The 14,142-nt window shown below is 44.0% G+C and overlaps 1 protein-coding gene across 6 annotated transcripts in view; it reads right to left on the bottom strand.

The window, feature by feature from the left end:
- The window catches only part of ZMYND8 (zinc finger MYND-type containing 8), a 66,802-nt gene that overhangs the window by 24,307 nt on the left and 28,353 nt on the right, over positions 1 to 14,142 (bottom strand). For all 6 annotated transcript variants that reach the window (XM_063459434.1, XM_063459433.1, XM_063459437.1 and 3 more), the window contains 2 exons: positions 11,368 to 11,516; positions 6,233 to 6,451 (listed from right to left, as the gene is read on the bottom strand). In XM_063459434.1, the coding sequence (XP_063315504.1) occupies positions 6,233 to 6,451; positions 11,368 to 11,516 (368 nt within the window). The remainder of the gene's footprint in view (positions 1 to 6,232; positions 6,452 to 11,367; positions 11,517 to 14,142) is intronic.

The raw sequence follows: 14,142 nt of genomic DNA, 5'->3' as shown, positions 1-14,142 counted from the left end.
GAGGCCTTAATCAACCCGAGAAACGGTCGGGAGCGGTGAGGGAATTTCTCTCCCGTAAAGCATCGATAGTGTTTGTACAAGAAACACACTTCAGGGAGGGGTCACGTCCCACACTGACTAACCACCACTATCCTGTAGGATACTATAGCGACTTTCAGGGAGGAAAATCCAGAGGAACTGCGATCCTCATTCACAGAAAAAGGCGTACAAACCGACCCGGAGGGTCGATATACCTTTTTAAAGGGGGAGATAGCGGGCACGCTCTACACCTTCGCTAACGTCTATGCCCCAAATCGCAGACAATACCGTTTCCTGGCCCGGACACTTCGCTCACTTCGCAGAGGGGGTACTGGTCCTAGGGGGCGACCTAAACGTAGCTCTAGACCCTAAATGGGACTCCTCCTCAGGACGCTCACCCGTCCCTACCCAACACATCGCGGCAATCAGGGCCTTACTGGCGAGGGAGAGACTAGTGGACTGCTGGAGAGCACTGCACCCTGACGAAAGGGACTATACTTTCTACTCTCACCCGCACAATTCCTACACTCGCATTGACTACCTCTTCCTTTCACAATACCACCTACCGCTGGCACTCCGGGCTGACCAAGGCACCGCAACGTGGTCGGACCATGCACCGGTATCGGTCACCCTGGAGTCTCCCCTATTTAGACCTAAGGTCTCTAAGTGGAGGCTGAACGAAGCCCTACTTGCCATACCAGAACTGACTGCAGACATAGACGCCACACTCCGGGACTATTTTACACACAATGGCGACCAGACGTCCCCCACCATACGATGGGAAGCACACAAAAGTGTTATCAGGGGGCATTTCATACAAAAGGGCGCTCTCCTGAAAAGACAGAGGGAGGCACGCATGACTACACTATTGGCAGACATACACCGCCTAGATACCCTCAACAAACACCTCCAACTCCCTACACACCAGGCAACGCTGTTAGGACTGAGGAGGGAACTGACCACACTCATACAGTCCCAACACCATAGGGCAGTCCTAAGACATAAGGCATTCTTTCATGTTAACGGTAACAAGAGTGGGAAGCTCCTAGCACGCATGCTCAACAAAAGAAGGCGGGACACATACATAGACCGCATTCGGGACAAGGAAGGGAACCTCCACAGACACCCTACCAAGATACAGGAGATCATCCGATCATATTATGCAGACTTATACTCCCTACCACGACCACACACAGACATGCACACCCTCAGACTCCGCGACTCTATAGATGAGTACCTCTCGGCCCATACACTCCCCGCCCTAGCGACAGGCGTGTCAGACCGACTAGAAGAACCCATCACCTCGGAGGAACTTGCGCTAGCGATTAAAAGCTCCAAATCAGGGAGGAGCCCGGGCCCCGACGGGCTACCACTAAAATATTACAGGACATACGCTGACATACTTTAGTCCCCATTGACAGACATGTTTAACGCGATCAGAGAAGGACCCGAACTCCCCGGACAGGCACTAATGGCGCACATTACTATCATCCCCAAAGAGGGGAAGGATCGGGAGCACTGTGGCGGCTACCGACCCATATCCCTCATCAATACAGACATTAAACTCCTGGCAAAGGTCCTGGCGACTAGACTCCAGACGCACGTACCCGGCCTGGTCCACGCAGACCAGGTTGGGTTCGTGCTGGGTCGGGAGGCTAGGGACAACACTATCAGGGCCCTGACACTAATGCATGGGAACACCAAGACAGACACGGGCCTTCTCCTACTCTCCACGGACGCGGAGAAGGCCTTTGATAGGGTCAATTGGGAATACATGTTCCGGACATTGACACACTTGGGAATGGGACCACATCTTCTGGGCTGGATCAAAGCCCTGTACTCCAAACCGTCAGCACACGTACTGGTCAACGGGGCCCTAACAGACCCGTTCCCTATACATAATGGTACGCGTCAGGGATGTCCCCTCTCCCCGCTGCTTTTCGTCCTAGCGTTGGAGCCATTCCTGAACACCATCAGACATCACCCCGACATCACCGGCATTCATACAGGAGACACGCACCACAAAATTTCCGCCTATGCGGATGACCTACTTTTTTTCCTCACACATCCAGAGGTCTCCCTGCCCAACCTAGTGCAGGCCTTCCATACATTCGGACTCCTCTCAGGACTAAAAATTAACTTCTCGAAATCATATATCCTAAACATTAGTGTACCCGCACCTCGCGCAGACCAGCTGCGCAGGAGCTACAAATTTCAATGGGCCTCGGACAAGATACGCTACCTGGGTACCTGGCTGACAGTGAGCGTAACCAACCTGTATGCGACAAACTTTACCCCATTACTGACCCAATTTCGGAAAGAGATGAGGGAATGGGCCTTCCCCCACATATCCTGGTTGGGTAGGGTGCAAGTGGTGAAGATGAATTTTTTGCCACGACTGCTCTACCTCTTCCAGGCCCTGCCTATCCTGATCCCAACATCCTTCTTCACGACACTCCGGGGAGCACTGGGGTCCTATGTATGGAACGGAAGGAGACCCAGACTGAAACACTCACTGCTCACACGGCCCAAAGACAAAGGAGGACTAGCCCTCCCTGACTTTCTACTATACTACAAAGCGTGTCACCTACAACGAGTAGTGGAATGGTCCAAACTAGGGGTACACAAGCTGTGGAAGTCCTTAGAGGAACACGCAGCGGGTGTCCCCACCGCCTTACTCCCGTGGCTCCCAGTGGGAGGATCAGGGAGGGAAGCCCGTTACACACCCTACACAAGAGCGACTCTGACGGTATGGAGGAGGAGTATGGGGCATCATGCTCTTAGTACGTACCCCTCCCCCTTACTACCTCTCACCCATAATCCGGACTTCCAACCGGGCCTTGACCCGAAAGACTTACAAACTTTGGTAGACGACCCCCTACCCCAACTGCGACATGTCTGCTCCAGCCGGGGACTGAAAGACCTGACAGAGTTACGTGGGATGACCCCTCAGCCCTTCCTGACACGCTTTCGCTATGCACAGGTACGCAACTACATAAAACTTCTCCCACAGGGAAAGGCCTTGGGCAGAGATCTCACAACCTTTGAGAGACTGTGCTCAGCCCCTGACCCACTATCGCATGGAATTTCGCACCTCTACTCCCTTCTCCAAACGCAAACCCCAGTAGAGATACCTAACTTTATGGGGAAATGGGAGGAATCCCTAAATAAGACGTTTAGCGCCACAGAATGGGAGAAGATTTGTAACAATGTCCACCACTGCTCAACATTTAGCAAAAGTCAGGAGACAGCTTATAAACTACTCACGAGATGGTACCACACACCAGCTACAGCGCACCACATAAACACTCAAGACTCCCGCCTATGCTGGAGGTGTGAGAAGGAGATAGGCACACTCTTACACATTTGGTGGAACTGTGAACTGATCCAACCGTTCTGGCACACTATCCATCAAGTCATAGCCCGCTTCTCAGATAATCCCCCACCTCTTGAACCAGCAGCTATGCTGCTCCACCACACACCCACCCCCACATCCAAATATAAAAAGACACTCACGATCCGGATCATTAATGTAGCAAAACAATTAATCCCACAGTTTTGGAAGAAAAAAACGGCCCCGCCCTTATCCCAGTGGTTTGCCCAAATGGAGGACCTCAGAGCAGTTGAGGAACTTATCATGTACGCGGCTGGCCCGCAAAAACAACAGCAGACTTACCTAGACATATGGACGCAGTGGATACTGATGACAACGAAACCGGAATTCCAGTCCATGCTAACGGACCACACGACCGATACCCCAAGACCAACAAACGCAGAGACAGTAGACTAACCCTATCCCCCCTCCCCTACCTGAACCCTACCCCCCTTTTTCCCTGACTCACTTACTTCGCACTGACTAGAGAGACGGAGACCCGTAACCAAGAGCAAGCAGACACACTAGGCTGAATGATCATGAGCACTGGGCACTGACGGCTAATGTACACAACTCTGCCCATCGGCCTAACCGACCTATACATCTGAAGACCTGGTCGGTAGCCGAACTCGCAGTGCCCATTACGATCCTATATATCACCAGACCAAACTCATGATAGCTACAGATCTAGCTATCATGACAAAATGTTGCTTGTAGACTTCTGAAGAAGACCTGCGAGCTCTGAGCTTCATAGGGCCTGCGCACCCACAAGAATGTGTTTTTGTTCTTTTGTTTTCTCCCAAAGGGACACACGGCATGTCCTGAATCTTAGGCGTGATTGAATATACAGTGCCTATTACGACTTTATGTGACCCCAGATTCAATCTACCACGAGACAGCTATCATCTGATAATATGGTTATGTGAAGCATAGCGGAGAAGTTTTGATCACTGACGAGGACCTGCGAGTCCACTGCTCCATGGGGCCTGCGCGCCCACAAGTTTATATTTGTGCTCTATTGTTTCTCTATGGTTGGACACACGTTGTGTTCTGAATATTGCTAATAACTGTACATGGAGACTTGCATGTCTCGGAATGACTCTTTTATCTTTGAAATAAAAATCATATTTACAAAAAAAAAAAAGATATACTAATAAAATACATTTGGAATACTGCAACGTATGAAGACATACAAATGGGGTGAATATTTATAAGAGATAAAGTGCAGGTGTTGTATAACACAATGCGCTCTTATTTCCATTTTTTCACGTTTTAATTTTAGAACATTCACACAGACTTTGTTGCAATAAGCAGGCCACTTAACATCACAGCAATTATTTCCCATAATTCAATGAGTTGCCATTTTGGCGCACGTTAAAATATTTTGTCACTGTATTTAGTTTTTTTCTTTTTCTTCAGTGGTCTCTTGCTTACAATTTTGCGGGTGTATATCAGTTGCGTGTGTATATTTTTCATTAATAAATACGACTCCACTGAGTTCTATCTAGGATCGGGACAGACAGCATTGCACATTTTAGTGTTACCCAGATTTAAAAACATATCTGAACTATTTAAATGAAAAGGAAATAAAGGTTACAAAGAATTAACAAATTACAGTCTGTGTCTTGAGAACATTGCTTGTAGTTTTGGTACAAAATGGATGATTTAAGAATATGTCTAAAATCTATAAAACGTGTTAAAATTAAAAATAACTTTTTCTGTACAAATTAAATTCATAGTTGTACAATCTGGTAAAAAAAAAAAAAAAAAAAAAAACACAATGTCCCTTTATATGTATATAGAGGTGACCTGTGAACAATATTTAAAAACTAAAACTTTCGCTGCTCGCACCCTTATTGCTAACTTGCACTTGCTGAATTCCTCACGAGTGGCTCCTTTCCTTTGAAACAGCCTGCCTACCCCCCCCATCAGACTCTCTCCAAGTTGTCAATCGTTTAAGAAGTCCCTCAAAACCCATCTATTCAGAAAAGCTTATGGCCTCTCAGAGTAACTTCTAGGTCACATATTTGTCTCTTGCTCTCTCCTAAAGGGCCACAGACCACTCTCACCTCCAGTTCTGCTATATTCCAACCGTGTTAGGTTGTTGTCCTGTTGTGTATTTGTACCCCACCTCCTCTAGACTGTAAGCTCGTTTGAGCAGGGTCCTCATCTACCAATGTATCTGTAACATTTTGGAAATGTCTCATGTATTGTTAAATCTCCCCCCGTTCAGAATATTGTAAGGCACTGTCAAATAAGTTGGCGCTATATAAATAGCAATAATAATAACTTTAATAATCGGTTGATGTTCTAATAAGAACACTACTTCCATCTGCTTACTCAGCATTTTTTCGCACTTGGAAAAAAAATTCAAAAAAGTTGTGAGGCAACAGTCCTTTTCCTTATTGTTAAAGGATTACTCCAAGCATTATGACCAGTTGAGCGATTTGAAGTGGTCACGGTGCCTGGAGACTGTATGTGCCGCATTTCACTATGGCACTTCACTGCCCATAAGGACATTGACCAGTCTCCTGCCTGAGGTGTAATACTACCTCGGGCAGTATCACTGGGATTCCGGGCTGACTAATGCAAGTTCTGCGCATATTTCTATTGCAATTATTAGCTGATTGTGTCAGCTAATGCTCTTAGCCAATGAATGACTGGCAGGATCGGCAAGTGGCTTTGCAGCTCTGAAGAAGCCAAAAACACTTCACAGCCAGCCATAAAGGAGACCAGGCAAGGGGGCAATCTCTTCCGAAACAGTTTGCCCCACTTCTAGGAAACAAGGCCAGTGTACACCTGGCATCATAAGGCTGTAGTAGTTATGGTGATGAGTCTTACCTCACACTCAGGGCAAAACCAATCGCCCTCCGGTTCAGCTGTCAATTTCAGACACTTAGCGTGATAAACTCTTGGGCAGAGCTCACAGCACAGAACTTGGCCTTCACGATGGCAAACCCAGCAATAGAAATCATTTCGGCCATCCTGCGGTACAACATCAACAGGATCTGTGGTGAGTGGCTGCTTCATATAGTAAAACGGACCATGCCTTAGTTCTGACTGCAATGTAGGTAAGAAAAAAAAATTGTGTTACATTTTTTTTTTTTGATAATTATGTAAATAACAACAACAAAAAAAGCAAGACGATAAATGTGCAATAAGCAAAGCCAAACATACAGTAAGCATACTTTATGTGCAATGCCAGCCTGGGACCAGAAACATCTTTGCATAAATTAAAAGAATGGAGCTAAAAAATAATGCAAGTACAACAACCAATGAGAAGGTGCTTAACCAATGAGAGTGTCCCCAGAAATCTCAACGTTCCGTTTTAGGCATTAAAGGAAAACAAATTCTGCTCGTGTGCAGGCTGATTAATCGTCACACTGCTATGTGTATAAAAGACTCCAGTTTTCAATTTTAAGGCCTACATCACCCAGAAAAGCAAGACACTACTGAAAATAACTTGAAAGTTAAAAAATGGTGCTTTACAGAGTGCTCTGTTATGCCCAGTGGGTTTTACTACCCTCTTAAAGGGACACTCTAGTCCTCTAAAGCACTTCAGTTTGCTGAATAGCTTTACGTGTTGGAAGACAGTTTCCTCTTTTTTTAAAATGTTACAAACACTGCAGATTTTAATAGAATTTGGCACTTTTAACCTTTTTACTTCCCCATCGCTGTCAATCAGACAACCGGTTCTGTCACTTCCTGGTCTGTTTTGCTCAGTTGAGCTAAACTCAAGAGGCAGCAATTGCTCAGAGCACCTGCCTTGCAAAGATTTCTCATTGAGCTGCATTGGGAAATCTGTGATTGGACAGCCACAGAAAGTCTGGGCGGGTTTAGAAGGGTTTACTTTTTTTCTGATGGGATTCCAGGTTTACCGTTGTAACAACAAGGGCTATGTTTTCTTTGTTTTTCCAGATAGAGGTAGGCTTTCATTTTCTGGTGTCCACAGTTAGAAAACGTAACAACTTGTTCTCATCGGGCCCCTTTGGAATAATGGATTACTGCATGCCGCAGGTATGAACAGACTATCTAAGCTTTGCACGTGGATTTCTAATCACACCAGGAGTTTTTGTAGTTCAATGTCCACCTTGTAGACATTCCTCTAGTAGGCCATGCACGTATGTTCGACATATTGCATCCTAAAAGTGCCGACAGGTGCAGTGGTAAGAGAAAACGTGGAAACCCCTTAGTATTATCTGTATTCCTAAATTAATCTGACCTTCATCTAAGCCCTAATTATTAAAGGAGGTACCATGCCCTAGTGACACCATATTTATTCTGGATTGCAGACTAAGATCCAGACATAAAACACATATATTAAGAGGTGTTATAACCCCAAAACATTAATGGTGCACCCAAATCCACTCTCCAGAATAAACTAGGAGGTACTAATACACACTAGAGTCAATTAATGCATTCATGCTTAGTTTCGTTGTACTCATTTTATGATTGAGAATAAGATGGAGGGGGCTAGAATTGTGTCACCTGTATGAGAACAATACCGATCAGCCAGTTTTTATTTTTTTTGCTTCCTCTTTAATAGGCAACAGTAACCTAAAATGATTCTATATTATTAAGATTTGTGGTCTGCTTTTGTTTGAATTCCATGGTGGGTAGGATGATAAGGATGGAAAACCAGTGTAACAGTTTGGCCAGAAATTGTACAAATACCATAACAACAGTTTTACATTTCAGAATTATATATGCACACACAATACTATATGTTAGTACATCATAAAGATTTTTTTTTGGGGGGGGGAGCTGACACATACACTCAACTGCAGCCTTCGGGACTGGTATTAGGGTAAGTATATTTATAAATCTATACATTTTAAACAGTTTTAAACTTACCTGGAGCTAACCTTGTCATCCACCTATTTTACAGACGACAAGACTACATAACCATCTCACTGTTTAGGAGGTGCGGGGGTGGGGGGGAGGGGGTGCGGTGTAATTTACATGTGAATGTTTTTTTTGTTCCCTGTATATACAGAGATATTGCATATACAAGACGAAATTTAGCAATGAAGCCATTCTGGCTGAACTGATACATTTGTATCAGTCACTGAAGAAACATAATTAGAATTTTGAAGACAGAGAAATTAAGCTTTTACCAGAGACACATTATGACATCCTGCCTGGAAAAGATTTAAATCAAAACCTTTTCTTTTAAATCACATACCTATTTCTTATTTATTTGGATAATGAAAGAAGGGCTATCTCTTTGACCTTCCAAAGAATGCAGTTAAAACGGACGTGAACTGCCAAATAATTTGTTATTTTTTTTTCCTGTCTGTAAGTGGAGTTCTTTACAAAGCATTTAAAGGGACACTATAGTCACCTGAACAACTACAGCTTAATGTATTTGTTCAGGTGAGATCTATAGCTCCCTGCAGGCAATCTAATGTAAACACTGTATTTTCAGAGAAAATACAGGGTTTACATTGATTGATAGGAATACCTCCAGTGGCCGTCACTCAGACGGCCACCAGAGGGACTTCCTATCATGCAGGGCCCTAAAAAGGCCCTGTACACGTCAGACGCATTAAAATACGTCTGACGTGTGCAGGAGAGAGAAGGCACTGTGTGCGCGCCTTCTCTCTCCAGCCTGTCAGCAGAGGAGAGGGGGCGGGCAAAGAGCGCGAGCTGAGCTGTCACTCAGCTCAGCTCGCGGCCGCGCACACCGCGCGCATGCGCGGTAGTGCGCTCAGGACTTCAGAGGGCGGCATGAATGCCGCCCTCTGAAGTATGTGCGCATGTGCGGCAAAGCCGCGCATGTGCACAAGGGAGCAATGACGCTTCCAAATGGAAGCGTCTGATTGCTCCCTGCTCGCGCCCGCCTATTTCGTCATTTTGACTAAATAGGGGGCGCGGCTTCACGAGGCTCCCGGCGCTGGAACCAGGTGAGTAAAAGACTCTGTCTGGAGAGTCCCTTTAAATTTCTTGCGCAACAAAGTACACCACCATCCTGAACTAAGTTCCCGTCTCCTCTCTTCCATCCACAACCAATGAGCTGCCAACAAAGGCGAGGGTTAACTTAAAGAAACACTATGGCATTAGGAAATTAAACCTGTATTCCTAACGCTATAATGTTCTCCTTACTATTAGATTTACTCACATTAAGTCAGTGCTGATGATCTCTGCAAATCCATTGCTTCCCTGTACGAAAGAATTGAGAGGCTAGTGCGCATGCGTGGCAAATCTCTGAGCTTCGCCAACCAAATGCTTTCGATGAGCAGCATGGGATTGAGAGTGACTTGGTTCTCAAAGGGAAGCACCTCTAATGACTGTTAGGTAAACAACCACTAGAGGTGTATTTAACCCTGTTTTACATTGCAGAGCTAAAACAGCATGGGCACTACACCCAGGCAATTTTACTGAGAGAGTGTCTCTTTAACAGGGAGGATTAATTATGAAAAACCTATGGCAAATAGTCAATATGGCTGCTTATGCAGAAACACATAACTAAACTGTGACAAGCATTTAAATGGACACTCAAAACACCAGAACCACTGCAGCTTAATGTAGTGGTTTTGAGGCACAAACGGTCAGTGCAGTCTCTCATTTGTAAACACTGTGTTTTCATTTGTCCCTAAGTACTCCTCTATAGGCTGTCAATCAGTCAGGCACTAGAAGCACTTCCTGTTACGTTCCAGCAATCTTTGCAGTCCTGATGTTCGGTGTTTCCATGGTCTGCGTGAAGATCCTGAATGCTCTCCATAGAGTTGCATTAGTATAAAACTTCAGCATATGCATTTTGCCTATTGTTTCCATGATCCATTAACTTTTAAATAAGGCTGGGAGGATTTCTAATATTATGTTTACTTACCCTCTACATTTAACAAATATCTATTTGTGAAGAGTGAACAATAAAAGTAAACTTATAAATGCAACACTGTTTATCCTGCAACTGGGCGCTTCCATCTTGGCCGCCTGTCAATTACTATTGTAAACTCAATCATTGCACCTGGCAGTCATTATGGTGAAAGCATGAAGAGAAGAGGAGAAACTAAACAATGTTTCTATTTCTACTCCTCCTTTGCATTGTGTGCCAGGGCTGTGCCTGGACAGAACTGGATTGTAATGTGACTTGCTAAATCTTTAATATTAATTTAAAAGAAAATGGTGCATCACATGGAAAGAAGACTAACACAAGTCATGGGTGATTTTTTTTAGAGACCGATCTGTTGGTGTTTAAGAAAGAAGGGATGTGTAAATACAGAAAGAAATCAACTCAGGTGCTAAGCCATACACCATACATTATCTTTATTTAAAAAAAAAAAAAAATTGTAAAAAGTTATATTTAGTCGTGAAACAGAAAGTCTGACTGGTTACAGGATTATCCAGGAAAAAAGAATGACATCATTTTATTAGCAAATTATAGCTAAACATCATTATATTTAATGAGATTTTTACAGACACTGTTGGCACTATAACCAATAACCATTTCATGGCTCTGAATTGGTTGCAGTGTCTGGTGACCCCTGGAGCTGCCTCCACATGTAGTGTTTTTTGAGCAGTTTAAGACTAAATTATGGTTTCTGGACGCCCATACCTGGCCCCTACTGGAGGTGTGGCTAAGGCAGAGATTATACACTTCCTTTTAGCCATACCAATTCATACCAACAATGGGTGTTGTGATAGGTTAGAAAAGGTCAGCTGACATACTCATCCAATCATTGCTGCTCAGGCAAATACTTCCATGTTGGGCCAAGCAGCACAGAGGGAATGGGCTGCTGGGGACTCTCATGTAGTACTAACACATTAAAAATGTAATGTTAAGTAATAAATCAGTGCCAGAGGACTCCAGACACTATAATCACTTCAAAACAATGAAGGCATTATAGTTTCTACAATGTCTCTTTAACCCATTAAATATTTTAAAATGCATAATGCTGTCAGTGAATTGCGCAGGATACGGAGGAAGAGGAAGTCAAAAAGGATGAATTTATACAATTACAAATCACATTTACCTGGTCTTTATTACTGCTGTTTAACTGCCCCGGTTTCTTTTTCTTTTTACTTGGGCTCGTTGACGAATCTTGAGGGGAGTGTCCATTGGACGAATGCTGAGGACTAGGGAATCTTCGTTTCTGCCCGGGGCGTTCAGCCGAACTGGGAGCTGATGGATAAATTACATGTATCAATATAGAGGATTTGGATATCGCTAGGCCTGCAGAGGAAAGGAAGCTATCAGAAAGAAAAGTAATAATATGAACAAAGAGGAAAGATTGTGTTTTGATTTCACTCCAGCTCTTCAGATAATCTCGTAGTTACGCCAGAAACAGCAGGCCTGTCCAGAAATTCAACACGCCAGGATTTCAATAATCTCTACATGTTTGGAGGACCAAGGTCGTAGGTGCCAGCTCCCCTCGGGTCAACAACCTGGCATTTTGTTGACAGAGTGAAATACAATTGCTTTAAGTGGGGCAAAGGACAAAAAAAAAAAGAACAAAAAAAAGATGGAATTTGAGAAAATGCCAGGAGGTAGTTAGAAAGCCAAGTTAACATTTGACGTTCACTAGAATGGCATGTGCCCTCGTTGAAAGGGTTCGGTTGGTACTGACAACAGAAGTGCTCTATCCTAACATGCAATTAAATAAATGGCCCACATCAACCCCACCAAAAAATTAAGTACTGTTGCTTAACAGAGTAGGGTGAAAAAAAAAAAAAAATATATATATATATATATATATATATATAAAAAAAAAAACACTATATGACTATTACGGCATAAATGTAAATAGACAATTTATTAGATAAACAGGGGAGGTGCTTGACCTCTCTTCTTTGTGTGGTTATGGCTGTATCAGTTGCACTCTACAGGAGACGACAATTGCACGTAGCTCTCTCTGCTCCCCTCCCCCTCACATGTTTAAAAAGGCACAGTCTAGGTTGTACGGGAGCGTCAGAGACCTGCTTAATGCATTTTATTATAATGAATTAGGGTATATGTAGGGCCACACCCTGCTCTACAATTGAGCATTTCACCCCAGCTGTGTATTCACTATGCACAGGAGACAGAGTACTTATCCCACAGACAATCTGGGAGCAGCAATTCACTTGAACCTCAATAAAAAGCAGATGCGTGATTAGCAAAATGCCAAGGATTTGAGCTGTGAACAGGAAACAATCTCTTTTACATGAGCACTAGCCCTCTATATCGTGTCTATGCGTTTCTATACATTGTATATCTATACACACACGGATCAAGATTCCAACTACTAGCCATCGGAGAGTCATGATTTAGTTCTGGCACACAGAAATGTATTCCTGGTGTGTGCCATGGACTCTCTTGGATTCCAGTGGCTTGTAAATTGTACAGTGTGTGTGTGTGTTTAGTTTGTGTGTGTGGGGGAAGACGGAGTGTTTCTTGTACCAGAAATAATTCTATTATTTTACACACAAGCATGCACTATATATATTATGTTTTTACTTATTTTTGATTCCTGGGAGGGCAGTATAATAATGAAAAGGGAGTTGCCAGGTTTGCCATGTTTTCTAAGGCACAAATAACTTATTAAAGCTGATGGGCAGCCTATTGGAAGAAAATCTGTTTAATCGGGAAGGCACGTAAAACAACCTGCTTTCAATTCAATGACTGATTTAACTCTTGCCGCACATGAGTGCCGCATACTGCCCAGCAGCTCTTTCCTATTGCTGACAATCAGCTGTGAATAAAATGTAAGCGTGTCCAATAAATCGCAGCTGATCTGGCCAATAGCCGTAGATGTACTAACCCACAAAGGTTTTAGAAACCAAATGGGCTACGTTCTGCACTGGTTCTGTTGCCACCGCCCAGGTACAATGCGGCAGACATTCACAATAGCGTGGGGAGATTCTTGAGATTATCTAATTTACAGCAATTCTGCAATTCTCATCAAACGACCAAGGAACAGTCCAAACGCTTCCAGTTTAAACCCTTAAACAAACAAAGGTGTTGGGGCAGGGCTAATGGGTGCCAGCCTGACAGCTTTGGAGGTTAAACCATATGTTAGCGGTTTAACCCCTAGGTGAAAGTCGGCGCCCAGTGCCTTCTCACACCATAACAACTTCATTCTGATAAAGTTATGTTGCCTGGAGTGTCCCTTTAAGGTTTACGCCACCCTCCATACTATGTGAGCACTACAATATTTAGAAAGGGCATGTTTAATACACAAAGGTACGCTATTCTTGGCACTCTATTGTGGAGGGAATACAAACCTCATCACACCAAGCCGAGGTGTGGCTAGGCATGGAAGGCATTGCTGTCTACAGCAGATAAAACAACAAAGTTTACCTCTGTATAAGACAGCAATCAAATGGCACAAATTAATGTGAGCGCAAACAAGAGGGTGAGGGGAGCCCTGCTCCCATGAGCTTACAATCTAGGTTTCCCTCCTTAGCCCACCAAAACGTATGATCCCCTTCTGATAGTGTAAGGGTTAAATTATCCAACATGCCATGCAAGGCTTCAAAGGGAAGGGCCCTCTCCACCTCCTGCTCCTGTTAACGCTTGGCGTGCTGATCTTAAATACTGATTATACCTACATAAATTGTACATTTCTGCAGAAAAAGGTTAATGCTATATAATGCTTAATGCAGCAAGGCATTACTGAGCATTTTTTTCCTCAGTCATGGAGGATCGCTCTTAAAGGACATGCAAATTATAATCTCCTGCGAACTGTTTGTTTAGAGGGATTTCAGGCACACCATGAAAGAGTCAAATTACTGGAATAGCAGGTTTGGGAATGGGGGGGGTGGGGGGG

Source organism: Pelobates fuscus, chromosome 6 (assembly GCF_036172605.1).
Source record: "Pelobates fuscus isolate aPelFus1 chromosome 6, aPelFus1.pri, whole genome shotgun sequence".
Lineage (NCBI taxonomy): Eukaryota > Metazoa > Chordata > Amphibia > Anura > Pelobatidae > Pelobates > Pelobates fuscus.
Note: the sequence above shows the minus strand (reverse complement) of the source record. Positions and strands in the feature narration are given on the sequence as shown.